Raw genomic sequence first — 14394 nt, forward strand, 5'->3', positions numbered from 1 at the left:
CGGCGCCTTGCACCGCGCTGTGCTTTCTGCACTTTAAATTAAATGGATGTATATAAAATTCACAGATTTCTATATACTACTACGACAAAAAAAAAGCTGTAATTGGTCGGATTTCCGGATTCGGCCATGACGTTTTACAACAAAATAACGGCGGTGCGCGTGTCAGTGCGTATGTGATAGCCGGCGGGCGTGTGTCGGTGCGTGTGTGACACCCGGCGTGTTGATACCCAATATTTACAACTGTCAAGTTGCAATTGTAAAAGTTGTGGAAAGATGCCAGGCTGTTGTTGCGTTCCGAAATGCAAAAAGACCACAATGAATGGTTTTCATTTATTCAGGTAAGACGAATGCAATTATTTGTAATAAATATTCGAGTTTTATAATATATCAAGGTTATGTTTTAATTAGAAATTGTAAATATTTCAGATTTCCGTTGAATCGTCCAGATATTTTGAAACTGTGGGTCAACGCCATCGGAAGGGAACATTTTAAACCGACGAAACACCACAGAATCTGCAGCGCTCACTTCTTAACTACAGATTTTATGGACAGACCAGGCTGCAGCGGCGTGCGGTTAAAAAATCTTGCTGTGCCTTCAGTATTTTTTAAGGATTCTCCTCCCGTTGCTGCTCCCGTTTCTGCTGCTATCGTTACTTCTAAGATTGAGCCTGGCAGTATTCGTTCAATTAAGTCTGGCACTACTTTGATTAAGTCTGAAACTACTTCTGCGATTGAGTTTGGCGTTACTCCTGTTCCTACATCTGCTGTGACCGTGCCTGCAGTTGCGTGGAAAAGTATACTGAAACCGAAAGAAAATGACTCAACATTTTGCACTTCCATTCCATCGCCAAGTACAAAACCTGCCGGTACAAGTGCTGCTGCTGATACCATCAAGATGACCATGCGAGAGCCAAGAAAAATCATGGCCAGTTCGCTTATACGTTTGAGGAAACAGGAAAAGACCCCACGGCAGAAGCAAATGTTGAGGATGATTAAAACATTGAGGCAGAAGATAAAGAGAAAAGAAGACAAAATACGTTTTTTGGAGAACTTATTGAAATATGTACGGTATGATAACAAATTATAAATATGTATATCCTATAAAGCATTATATATTTGACCTCATATATACAGCTGTTTTGCTGTAGTGTGGCTATATGTGTATGCTGATTTTTTATGTGTACGCTGTCATTTTGTTGTAAGGTGTCATAGCCGAACTCGGAAATCTAGCAGCAGTATAGAAACCTGTTACTTCTTGTCTTTCCTCCTTTTCTCTCCAACGCGTCCAGTCACATGCTTGTTTCATTTCGAGTGCAGAGAAAATATGAAATAATAGGCCTGTCCTTTTTAGCTAAACTTCTCTTTTTCTTCTTACGTTGAAGAGAAAAACAGAAAAGATGAACTGTGCAAGAAGTTTAGCTAAAAAGAACAAGCCTAATGTTTGTTCTCTATAACCGAGCTGTTTCTATTTCTCTCTTTTTCTCTCCAGCGTCTAATCGTATACCTATTCTATTTTAAGTGCAAGAAGTAGAACGTAGAGTGCAGCGGCAGAGAACGGACTTGTAGTGTATTTACAAAGAACAAACCTCAGAACGACCCTTTCTCTCGGACGTTTGCAAACGTCTGCTGCGGCGCGGATTTTACAATTCGCGTCATATCGTCATATCGAGCCAGCGGTATATTTATCCTCGGAGTCAATGACATGCTTCCGACATGTGATACCTTGAATCGCCGTGGACCCCCATCGAGAGATTCTAGAGAACGCGCGAGAGTCGTCAAGTCGGAAATATCGCGATCCTCGCTCACGCGATAATACTCCTATTGCTCCTATTTTCTCATCCTCGCGCCTCGCGCCGATTATTATACGATTTCGCGCACGGCATACGTGGAATCTGTCCCTACAGTGTAGGGCCTACATTCGGGACTGTATATCTACGAACGTTCTTTTCCTAGCTCGCTGATTTCGCGCCGGTGTCACTAGCGATCGACGGTCGACGGTCGACGGTCGAGGGGCTGCACGTGAAATTACGTTAATTGGATCGATTAAACCGCGAGCCACACGCGCGATGGAATTGTTCAGGGGCCTGTGGAGGAAGTCCTCTGTCGTGTACAAAAGCGGGGTGCAGTGTATATCCTTGAGACACAAGTACGCGTTTAAATGCCTCTGGTAACCTCAAAGTGCACCGCGCGAGGAATGTACGTTACAACTCGGCAAACGTCAAGTAACAGTAAACTTTAAGCGTCGTCTACAATGGCAGCAGGAGTATGCAGTAAGACGTAAGCAGTAAGCTATTGACCAACCACAGTCAATTATTCTTGAATTGTAATAATCCCATTAGTCAATAAGTTACTGCTTACGTCTTACTGTATACTCCTGCTGCCATTGTAGACGACGCTTTACATGCAAGTTACAATTTCTTACTCAACAAACAATAACACATGTGTTTTTGTATTGCATTTACATTGTTGAGTACGAAATTGTAACTCGCACGTAAGTTTACTGTTACTTGATGTTTGCTGGGAATAAAGATTTTCTATTCGACCTAACTGGCTATCTTTATTAATTATAATTGTCACGATATTTCGACTATATAGGTTTTGGTTCTTATCAATCAATGTAACTTTTGATGCCAGTATATATATATATACTTATATATATATATATACTGGATATATATATATATATACTGGATATATATAATGGATATATATATACTGGATATATATATATATATATATATATATATATATATATATATATATATATATATATATATATAATCATCTTTTTTGAAATCACTAAAGAATTTATTGTAAAAAATATCATCCTAGCCAGGGTTCAAACCTGGACTTTCCAACGTAAAGTACATTATGTTGTAATTAATTGGATAACAAACAGATTCGGTGCACTGTGTGCGTTACACAGGAGAAGTATCACATTGAGATAACATGTAATTGTTGGTTTACTGACAATGACATCCTTGCAGCGGCAAGACAACGTCGAACGTGGCTGAGGTGGCGGTGTTTTCGCGAGACGGCGACTCCGGATTGACCATCACGGACGCCGGGGACACAAAGCCGAAGGACGACATGATCTTCAACGCTCTCGGAGCGACCGACGAGCTGTCGTCTTACATAGGACTGGCGAGAGAGTTTGCCTGCGACGGGAAGGTCGAGCATCCGTACGTCGACAAGCTCAAGAGGGTGCAAATGATCTTGGTCGACCTGAGCCACGCCATATCGAAGTCCGTGCCTGGGAAGACCAGGTCCTTCGAAAGCAAACACACCAAAGATCTGGAAGAGTGGATTCTCGAATACGCGAATCAGCTTCCTCCTCCCGAGGATTATATCATTCCGGTAATTATCTAGATATTACGATACTTTTGTGTACGTGTAGACATGTATTTTTTACTTCTGTTAACGCTAATCCTATCTGATGTTTTGAAACTAGGGTGGCGGAAAAGCCTGCGCTTCCCTGCACGTCGCGCGAACGGTATGCAGACGCGCCGAGAGGAGCATCACGACATTAGTACGAGACGGCGCTCTAGATAAAGAGGCACAAATGTATTTAAATAGATTATCAGACTTCCTTCTAACGGTATCGCGTATCGCGGCCAAATGTGATCAACGTACGGAAAATATTTATATTCCGCGAGCGGAAGTGACGGAGGAGAAGTGAACGGACTGATTTACAAATTTTTGTAGAGCATTGACTTTTTGCACACTAACATAAATATATAAATAATTATACAAACACACAATACACATACTACATATAATGCAGCAGTTACAAATATAAATATAGAGTAACTAAGCATTCTAATATGGTTGCCATTATTTGTTATCAAATGTTTGTCTACGTACTTGACATTCATCATATACACTTTTGGAATGGATATGTATTCCGTTACATATCTACAGTTGCAATTTTTAAACGAAATAAAATTAGTTTAATGGAAAGAGTGTGCAATTCTTAATTAGAATCTTAATAAGATGCGTGTATTGCAGTTCTCATTAGGAGTGTCATGATAAAGATACTGTTGTATGGCTCGCGTGTAGATAATTAAATGAAACTTGTAAATACAAATGCTAATTGCTTTATTAGAAATGATGAAGATGTAACAAAGTTGTTAACATATACTTAAAAAATATAAATTAGAATTAATAAACACGAATCTCTCCGGGGAACAACAATTTTTAGTAATACAACAGCTCCATTTGCGATTTATGTTAAGAGTTCTTCTCCTTCGGCTACCTCATTCAAGTTAACCAATTCCATTAAAGCGGTGCCCTTCGTTTCTGATCGTATTAATTCATCGATTTCCCTGTATTGGCCTGGATCGATTAAGCAGATTATCGTTAATGATCCACTCTCCCATTCCTCCGTTTCCACCTTAGTCGCGAGTTTAACGACTTTATCCTTCAATTTTCTGGCCTCCTTCTCCGGAATGACAATCCTAAGCCTCATTTGGACGCGTTCCAAGGGCATCACCTCTTTCAGCTGCGAGATAACGTCTAATGCTTGCTGCTTGGCATTTCGATTAGGTTTGACAGAAAAATGTATCTCCTCCTTCATGGCATTCTCGATCATGGTAACCGGATACGGGTGCTTGGTCTCTGGATTTATACACTTGCTGGCGACAGTCGTGGCAATGTCTTTGAACATGGACTCCAATGTCAGATGCCTCTCTTTATCGGAAACTTGAAGCTCGCCTTTAGCGAGGATCTGCTTGCAGATTTCAGTCTGATCTTCGGTTTCGAAAGCTTTCACGAGATCTTCCTTTTTCGCCACCTGACCCTTCGACACATTGGTAAATATTGTGTGTGTCTGCAGCACTTCGTCAATGTCCTTCTCCCTGAAATACATTTCCAAAAGAAATAACAAATGATACGTATTTAACTCTATGTTATACAGGTAATAAAAAGAATGTTCTGAACTATAATAAACTAAAAATAAACTACATGACATAATTTCTTTGGATGGTAATTAAAACATAAAGTTTCTAAAGATATAAACATTCAAGTATTTAAAAAATTAACGTATTATTTCTTCTAAGAGATAAGAGAACAGAGTAAGAAACAAGGTAAACGTCGAAATCTCACAATTGTCGAGGAGATGTAACAGTGGTACATTCGACGTACTTAATGTAAATATAGGAAACCGTAAATTTCTTAGGTTAAACGGGCACATCTCGGTACGAGAGAACTTACTGCTTGTTTCTCCAAGATAACACTTTGTTCTTGTAGCACGCGATCTCGAATCGCTTGCCAGCCTTCTTCATACGAACAACGGCTACGTTCGTCAGCCTTATTTGATTCGTCGGCGTAAATATCTTCGACATTTTCGCAGCGAGCTCGAACTCGTTTGACTGAATACGCTTTTCGACAAACGCGAATGCGAAGTACGCAGTACGCGTCGTACGCGATCGATAACGGTACTTTTTTTAAATTCTATTCACACTGCTCCAGGAAACGCACATTATTTTGCAAACGATCGAGCTACGACTACGACGCACATACATACGTTCGATACGCGTGCGATGTGTACCAACTAGGCGACATGTAAAAAAATAATAACTAATAATTAACATGTTGAAACTCAATTCTATCATGCGTTACATTATTTTGATATTATATTATGTTTTATATCAGAATGTTTTTATGTAAAAAAAAAAGATAAATTATTGTTAATTAACTGCGTGCCTTTACTAACCGTCCACTTGATTCGCGTGATGTCTCGCCGCCAAGTTACCGACATCTTCGAACATTTCGTCGTCGTTAACGTAACGCGATGATGAACGCGAAACGAATCGGGGTAATCAGCGTCGCGATTCTTTCAAATTTTCACGAAAAATCCATGTTAGAAAATGTGTAAAATATTTTGGGAAATATCTTATATTTAAATAATTTAATTTTATATTATCTGCTTTTATTATTAAAGAGTAAAGTACTTCCTTCCCATGGGTACGACCTTGGCGAGGTGGGAAGGCCCAGTACCCAGTACGAGGATTTTACCCAAGCAAAACTCTCGTTCTGCTTGGATAAAAGTCCAAAGACGGGGAAGCTAACGTACCCTCCGTCCGCCGATTTAATTGAACAAACGAACCGCAGTCGGTTCGTCGCGTTTGTTTCGGGAGTGCCGTACAAGTACTCGGACTAAAAGACTTTTTCAAAGCCTATTTGAAGAATATTACGGCGTACTTGACGGAATATTCTTCTCATGGGCTTTATAAACGGGAGTGCCGTACAGTATTATCGCGCGAGAAAGACTTTTACTGATAATTAGTCCGCGCGCGATTGTAATTTATTATCCGCGAGTGTTTCTCGCGAGTGTCCTGTGCGGTGAGAGGAGAAGGAGGAGGAGGAAGAGGAGGAGGAGGAGGAGGAGGAGAGAGCTGACGTCCTGAGAGGAGGAGGAGGTCCGAGAGAGACATCGGGCACCGGCGGAGCAACCTTGGGGTAAGTATCATCTCTTAGCTACATAAAATTAATAATTCGTTTCCATTTATTCGAATTGTTTCATTTCTATAATATTTTTTTAAAAAGACTTTGGACTAGTTATTTAATAATAAGAAATGTTACATAATAGCCACATGTTTTACATTGTGAGAATTTCGTTTTATTGTACGCATACCGAATGTTGCATATATAATTTTATGTCAAGAAGAAATATTGCATGTAATTTTATTGTATATAGATATTAATTTTCAACTTTGTAATGTAACTCTTTTATAATGTTGTACATATTGTAAAATAAATTGTAAATAAAATAAAATAAATGATAACAATGTAAAAAAACGGATTCTAAATAAAAGAGGACCGCCGATCGGAATCGGCGGGGGTGGTGGAGGGCCTCTATAGGTTGACCGGTTTCTATCGGATAAAATTTTAGTTAAAATTTATAAGCACGGACGTGCACCAAAATTATGTTTTATCGGCAGTGTCGGAAAATGAACGTGGCTACGTAGTACAAAAATCGAAAATGGATCAATGGATGTCCTGGCGGTAGCGTAAAGGGGCTTTCGACGGTTCCACGAAAAAGGCCGGGACGCCGGGATGGCCTCTCTCATCAGGCTTCTCCCTGCCTACGTTTTGAGTGGAATCCGTCCACTGGCGCCTCTATGTGCAGAAAACATGGATATTGAACTACGTAGCTGTATATTTGCAAATATTTCCAGTGGGTAACGTGCTACGACACATTACATTATAGCACCGACGAGATACTATTAAAGACCGTCAAGATTGGGTGTTTACACATAAAATATAATAATATAATTTACATCTTACATATATACAATGTGAATTGTGAATTATATTTAACGTGTCATGTAAACAGTGAGTCTCTATGAGAGAATCATTGAACATTTATATTTAATCAAAAATATCGTAAATTTATATTTTATTTGCAGTTTTATTTTTAGTTACTATTATTTAGTTTGGACACAATTTTTAAGTCACTACGAAAAATTAACAATGGTTTTGTAGATCCTGACCTTATACACTTGTGAAAAAACTAAACATATATTGCATATCTATTTAGCATCTTTCATACTGTACAGTTAATAAATATAAATTAAAATTGGAATGGATCTAATCTATAATCTAATTTAAAGCTACTTTTTATTTTTGTAGGACTTTTGCAAAAATACAGTTAAAAAAAATCAATTTAATTAATCAATTATTCCATTTATAATAATTTACATTGATTGTATTGTCTACATGAAAAAGGTTCGCGTAAAAAATATCATAAACCATAAACAATCCATGTAAATGTAAAATCATTAAATTTGGGTGCAACCCTGAATTTGAAAACACGAATATACATTGTATGTTTCAAAATTTCGAAACAAAAATTTGTATTCGTTATCGACGGTCGTTAAATAGAAATTACGTGAGCAACAATTATAATTACTTATCAGTGAATCAAGAGAAAAAAAATTCAGGGAGGGGAGGGGAATATCAGAGCGCGATTTCCCGCGAGATCGCATTGCGTGCGCCGGGAAACTCGAAACTCGGAAACGTGACGTCATCGGGCAGCGCGCGATAAAAGCGGTTTCGCGGGCGACAGTTCGGCCGGCTGGCGTGAGCGGCGAGCGACGCGGGAGGAGGGGTGGGAGGGGGGCGAGTGACGAAGGGAGATCTCGGATCTCGGCCTCGGCGCTCGGCGCGAGCGTGCGCGCGACTGCGCGGTGCGCTACCGTCGACTGTATCGAACATGGCCGCCGCGTGCGTGATACCGTCAAAGGTGCGCGAAAAATGACGGGTTTTTCGCGCTCCTGACGGCGCGATCGTACGTGCGCGCGCGAGTACAGTGTCGAGCGAGCGACAGCGTTTCTGCCGCGTCGCGAGGCCGGGACGGGGCGACGGCGACGACGGTGCCGCATCACCATGGCGTTGGTCACAGTGCAGCGTTCCCCGAGCGTGTCCAGTTCCCCGCAGAGTTCGGTGAGTTTCCTCTCGCGTGTTTTCTCCTCCTCGTCGCGCGCGCTCACGTACGTGTCCTCGCGCGGCCGCCGCCGCCGCCGGCGCGCGCCGTCGGATGTCAATTATCGAGGGCCAAGTATCGCTGATTATAGTTATATCGCGAGCGACTCCGGAGCGACTCCGGAGCGACTCCGGAGCGACTCGGCGCTCTCGGTTCAGCGCGCGACGCGGCTTCGCCTGGCCTCAGCTCCGCGCTCCGCTCGGCTCCGCTCGGCTCGGCCGGCTGCCTTATTTGGCGCTGCACTGACAGCCGCGCGCGCGAAAAAGGGAATCGAGAGAGAGTGAGAGAGAGAGAGAGAGAGAGAATTCCGAGGGTTCCCCTTGACCCGTCGACGTCCGCGAGACGCGACCAGACGCGACCCGCGGCCGCGAATCGCGGTCGCGCCGAAACAAAGGGACTCGCGGTAGGGTGAACAAACGTAGGTAGATCGGTAGGCAGATCACCCGCTCGCTCGCTCATTCGGAATTCCACGGCGCTCCGCCGCGCTCGTCCTCGATACGCGGCGGAGGCTCCGCGACGCGACCGCGAATGCGATCGCGAATCCGCGTCCCGAGGAGATTGTGTTGTTACGCGGCTTTTTGTTTCCCTCCCCGCTTCGCGCTTTCGCTTTCCGTTCACACGATCGTTCATCGATAGAAGGGTTCTCTCACGCGGTTGAAGGCGGCTCCGCGTTTCAATTGTCGACGATCCGGAGTATTTATTGATGTTCGCAGTGCGGGGCACTTTCTCGATATCGAGACGATACGAGTTCTGCAACCAGATGAAAGTGGAAGGACGCGAGTCGTTCTTTTTCTTTTCGTTTGTGCGCACGAGTGGCTGACGAGTGATTAAGCCCTTCCGTTGCACCGATAACAGTAGATCGAGATAATTTGGCGATTCCCTTTCCTGGAACAGTGAAATCGCGCAATAATGACGGACAAATGCGAAACTGTTTTTCGTCAAAGTCATTGCAGCTGATGATCTATCGAGTGGCTGATTCGTTATCGGAGTTATCGGTCGTTGAATTATATCGTACAGTTGCAAAGCTTTAATATTCCAATTGTAATAATATCATGAATAAAATTAAAGATGTAAAATTTTAGATGTAAAGATGTATGAATATATAATTTTAATAATAAAATGTAACGGAATTAATGATGGTATAGTTAGGTATCAATCATCTGATATGCTGCAATAATTTACGCCATGTGCGCAAAACGTTGATGGCCTTTCCCGACAGCTTCACGTTTGATTACACATTCGATTGTATTTTTCAATGAATAGTTTTTCACTTTTCAACACTGGATATAATTAAGAAGAAATTATACTCTATTTCTCAACGAAATTTACAACTAGAACCGAATCTAAAAAATTTTAAATTAGTTTTGCATTTTTAATATAACATTTTTTTCAAAGTAATTTAAAGGTAAAATATAAAAGTATATATTCAAGATTAACCCGGGAACAGACGTCTCTGATTTTTTAATTGCATATATTGTCACCTGGAGTGATTTTTACACCCCAATTAAAAATCATTGTTATTAATTACGTATTGCATATTTTTTATTGTTCTATAATTTATTAGTATTTGTGGACAATATGTATAAGTATGTATTTACTCATTTTCTGAAAAAAGTAAGGAGAAACAAAAATTAATTTATTAAAAAGAATGAAAGAAGCACATTAAAATTACTGTGTAACGTGAGCTTTATTTTTCCGATAGTGGGATGTAAAAATTATAGGCGTCCATTCCCGGGTTAAATAACTTCATGTACGGCATGTAGTCTTCGTGCACCAGCGTAGAACAAAGCGCGTGACCGGATTCAGTAATAAACTTATTTGGCAAAGATTCAGCTGCTGTGAACGTCAATAGACACTCGAGATAATTGAATACGAAGATTCGCCTGACTCTGGCACTCGAGCTTTCATTCGTTTTTTTTTTTTTTCACAAATGCTCTCCCCTCACGCTCTTGACATCATCTCGCCCTTCGGATACGGCTACCTTCGTAGGCGCGACCTTTCGTTCGTGTCCTGCGCTCCAAGGGGGTGAGTGGTGACGATCACGTCGCGGAGGTGCTGCTGACCCGACTCGACCCGAAGCGTCAGCGAGCGAGATGGGGACGTTCTCTTTCTCTCTCTCTTGCTCTCTTTCTTTCTCTCTCTTTTTCTCGCAGCCCTCCTCGGCGCGATGTCGACGGATTCAGTCAGTTCGCCGTCACTCGGTACGACGGCAGCTCGCGTGGCTAATAAATATTCCGTGTGCCCTGTCTTCTCGTGTTCTCGCTACAAGACTGAAAGAAGCGCGAACCACTCGCGATAACGTGATCTGGTTGAGGGGTGGCTGGTTTAGGTCAGGCGATATACATAAAGTATATTCGGGCATTCAGCCGAATGCCGAATTGCAATTAATACGATTAGTCAAGAGAAATAATTAAAGAAGTTGAATTTAATAGAATTCATTGTGAAAGAGAATTAAAGGGATTGAATTTATTTAATTTGCCTGTAACGCTGCTTTTTTGCCCTTTGTTTTTTTTTTCATTATTTCGAGCATTATTGACGGGCGTTATTCTCTAGTGTTAAAATTTGATATAATTTGTCTCTCGGCTATTAACATTGCGAACATCCACACATTTTTCACGCGAATATGTTGAAAAATAATATCAGGATGGTAATAATTGCAAATTGAAATGATTAATATATATTTTAACAATATTTTTATGCAATATACTTGATTATATACTTAATTAAACTTCCGATTACCAGTGCGAAGTCGTTCATATCCGAGGATTAATCGATCGCGATACGTGTGTCCGATTCGTTATCGCGGTCTGTCTGACGAATTTTATCTGGCGTGAGAAAAGTTTCTGCTCCGCGAAAGTACGTCACCACATGTGAGGGAACTTTTGTCGATTTTGACGCGAGACATGATTGTGCTGAAGCAAAAAGTTCCTCTACACTACGGCCTGCCGCCGCCATCGCCACCCCAGCCACCCTCGCCCTGGTCCAGCATCCTCCGGGGCGACGATCGGCGACCTCGTCGTCGTGGACGAAGAGTCGCGTGTGGCGTACGCGTCACGCAATTGCGAGACAAAGTTACAGCAAAAGTAAGACTTTATGCCGGCGCGGCGGAGCCCGGTGATTTCTCCGATTGTCCCACGAGTTTGGAATCACGCTAGTGCACCTCGTGCGTTGGTGATTTCCGCGATCGTTATGGCAAATAAGTCGAATCAGAAATTACAATATTTCAGATCTTCAGCATAACCATGCGTATAAATGAATAGAGCCAGACTAATATCCGGAATGTATTTTAACATCGTGCATTATATAACTCATTTTTTTTAAATAGATTCTATCTTGAAGTCTATTTTTCCTTATAAAATGCGATTAGGGATCTCTCTTTACAAAATTTCTTAATTCTCAATGTTATATAATGAAAATTCAATTTAAATTAATTCAGTCAAAGTTCACTTGAAAGTAAATGAGAAATAAAGTGCTGCCTTGTCCATATGTGTCTTCAGTGTCTTATATCTATATTTACACACAGATGTGCTTTGTTCTTGATATTATCTATATTTACTCTTGCGAAAAGCTGATAACTTGGAAAACTCTATCGTTGCATCGATTATTTTTACTAAGAAAAAAAGTTTCTTCTATATTTATCAAAGAATTTATCCTTGAATGAAATCCTAAATTACGCGATATAACGTACTCTATTATTGTTAAAATAATGTAAACAGATAATATTTTTCCTTGCCTTTAGAATTGCTTGAAATAATTGAAATACGAATTTCATATTTGTGTTTCGGAATTTTATTACTTACTTTTACTTTTGCTTTTATAGAAACAATTACATTCAATTTTAAGTATTTTTTTTATTTTAGTAAGATATCAGGTGAATTTTGTTAAAATGAGAATTTGTCACGTTCAAATTCGTGACGAGGCAAATTAGATTTTGATTAGAAAAAAAACGGATCGTAGAGATATGTACAACTTTTGCAGAGATAATTGAGGTGAACAACGGCCGTTAGCCGAATTAATCACATGCTTTTCTTCGAGGATAATCAAGATTTACGATAACGGCATACAACAACACGCAAATCTGTGTATCGAGTGGAGAAAGTCACATTAATGGCGAACGACATTATGAATACGCGCATTTTAATTTTTGTATATATTAGCACGCTAAGGCACAAAGTTATCACGTATTAATTACGATACGAGGTAAAACACAAAAATTGGATTCAAAATTGGTTTCTAACATTTTGCATTGCATATTGATCGGGATGTTCTGCGCAGAGTCCTCGTATATTTTAATTCAATCGAATGGAAGCTATTGACCTATTCTCGGTGACACATTTGCAATAATTAATTCAGTTAACGTAGTATACCTCATTTCCATTTATATATTCTATAAACGTAATTGCATTTATATCAAGGTTTTTGTATGTATATAAAAGAAGGTTAATAGGACTTTTAAAATAATCGCTGATATATTAAGATTAAAACAGGAAATAATAATAAAATAATATTATCTTTTCTAAAGTATACAAATTTGTTCGCGTAACTACAGTTTCGTAAGTAATTTATGAAAGCATTTACATTAGAACTTTTGTTGGAACTTATTTCGTGAGCGTTTAAAAAATTGATAAAATTTTTGAAACATCTTTAAAAATCAATATTTACAGTTAAACGATATATGTGAAATGGTATTATACTTAATTTACTTAATTATATGTCTTTACCGCCTTGCACAAATTCTCATGCGTGACTGTTACGCATTGTTTATCGCAAGCCGTACTTGCTGTTTTTGTCTCGTTAATTGAGCAGCGGCGTAATTAAGCATTAAGATGGATTGACACGAAGCCATTGTAACACTAATCTATGCGCACTTCACTTACATTGTTCGAAATTGCGTTACAGAACCTGAAAATACTTTCTATTTCACGTTGAAGAGAGTATATATATCTTTGTTCTTTTATTGTCGTTACGTATTTTCATTTCAAATACATAATTATGGCGAATAATGCGATATGAACTTTATTGAAGAGTGAAAATTAAAAACGCCTAAAAACGCTTTATAACGCGTTTACTTTATGCATTATTCAGTTACGTTTTGAGCTATATTTTCTTAATACGGTGTGGGTGGGAATGTCACTGAGTTATTTCGGTCAATTGGCATAACCACGTATGGACACCGGAGTGAATTTTTCTAGCTCAGCTACGCGTCAACTTTATCAGGCTGAAAAGGAGACGCGCTGAGCGTGCGACGCTAAAAAAGCCGCAGATAGGATTATCAAGATTTATGCACATGCTGATGCATACGTAAATTTCGATAAGAAAAGTCGACATTGTGATGATTCAAATCACACGTTTGAAATCTTCTTTGACTTCTAGAATATATAAAACGCGAATTAATGTATTTTTATTAAATAAACTTTTATTTTATGATAGTACCGCATATCTGCCATATAAATACGTATCTATTTTCTTTATAAAGCATTAAATATATACATCTCGATAAATAAGAAATTCGGAACACTGTAGAAAGTAGTTAAAATGATTTCTACTCTATATTCTTTTAAACTTCTATTTTCATTCTGGTTTTTATTATTGATTTAATGAGATCGAAATGATGTGTGTGCAATGCAGAGCGTACCTAATTAAAGTTCTTCGTAACGCATTGACCAATTAACTTATAAAAAAACTTGGATTCCGTGTATTTCTACATATTGCAATGATAATTTAATAACTACTATTCAAACGGCAGCAGGACATAAATGATTGCTGCAAAAAATGTAATACGCGTGTTCAATAATTTTCGGTTTATTGCGCACTGTGTTCGAATTAGATGTTGTAAAAAGAAATTCACGAGGTTGCGTCACATTTTAAAAAAGCAAAAGATTGATTAAAGCTGCGAAAACAGCTTCGTC

General features: G+C 39.6%; 3 protein-coding genes across 3 annotated transcripts in view; 2 read left to right on the forward strand and 1 right to left on the reverse strand.

Annotated features, from left to right (window-relative positions):
* Nucleotides 1-14: 14 nt before the first annotated feature.
* LOC139771621 (uncharacterized) lies at nt 15-4194 on the forward strand. Its single transcript, XM_071704548.1, has 4 exons — nt 15-338; nt 427-1068; nt 2988-3357; nt 3452-4194. Exons 1-4 carry the CDS (start codon nt 274-276, stop codon nt 3677-3679), a joined length of 1305 nt encoding a protein of 434 aa, XP_071560649.1. The 5' UTR covers nt 15-273; the 3' UTR covers nt 3680-4194.
* On the reverse strand, nt 4082-5551 carry Sbds (SBDS ribosome maturation factor). The gene is made up of 2 exons (XM_071704551.1): nt 5212-5551; nt 4082-4856 (listed from the first exon to the last, which is right to left on the reverse strand). Exons 1-2 carry the CDS (start codon nt 5340-5342, stop codon nt 4226-4228), a joined length of 762 nt encoding a protein of 253 aa, XP_071560652.1. The 5' UTR covers nt 5343-5551; the 3' UTR covers nt 4082-4225.
* A 5031-nt stretch (nt 5552-10582) lies between these two features.
* Nucleotides 10583-14394, forward strand: part of Ssh (Protein phosphatase Slingshot) — a 112154-nt gene continuing 108342 nt past the window's right edge. Inside the window, 2 exon segments of the mRNA XM_071704544.1 lie at nt 10583-10814; nt 11228-11568. Coding sequence (XP_071560645.1) covers nt 11389-11568 — 180 coding nt within the window. The 5' untranslated portion in view covers nt 10583-10814; nt 11228-11388.

This window comes from Temnothorax nylanderi, unplaced genomic scaffold (assembly GCF_030848795.1).
Source record: "Temnothorax nylanderi isolate EJ_2023f unplaced genomic scaffold, tnyl_v1.0 TNYL_tig0041_pilon, whole genome shotgun sequence".
In the NCBI taxonomy this organism is placed as follows: Eukaryota; Metazoa; Arthropoda; class Insecta; order Hymenoptera; family Formicidae; genus Temnothorax; species Temnothorax nylanderi.

Bases quoted from the DNA above. Each gene is read 5' to 3' on its own strand.
- LOC139771621 (XM_071704548.1), top strand. From the start codon at position 274: ATGCCAGGCTGTTGTTGCGTTCCGAAATGCAAAAAGACCACAATGAAT. The intron at 339-426 runs GTAAGACGAATG...TAAATATTTCAG, and splicing joins AATGGTTTTCATTTATTCAG to ATTTCCGTTGAATCGTCCAG. The intron at 1,069-2,987 runs GTATGATAACAA...ACATCCTTGCAG, and splicing joins AACTTATTGAAATATGTACG to CGGCAAGACAACGTCGAACG.
- Sbds (XM_071704551.1), bottom strand. From the start codon at position 5,342: ATGTCGAAGATATTTACGCCGACGAATCAAATAAGGCTGACGAACGTA. The intron at 4,857-5,211 runs GTAAGTTCTCTC...AATGTATTTCAG, and splicing joins TTATCTTGGAGAAACAAGCA to GGAGAAGGACATTGACGAAG.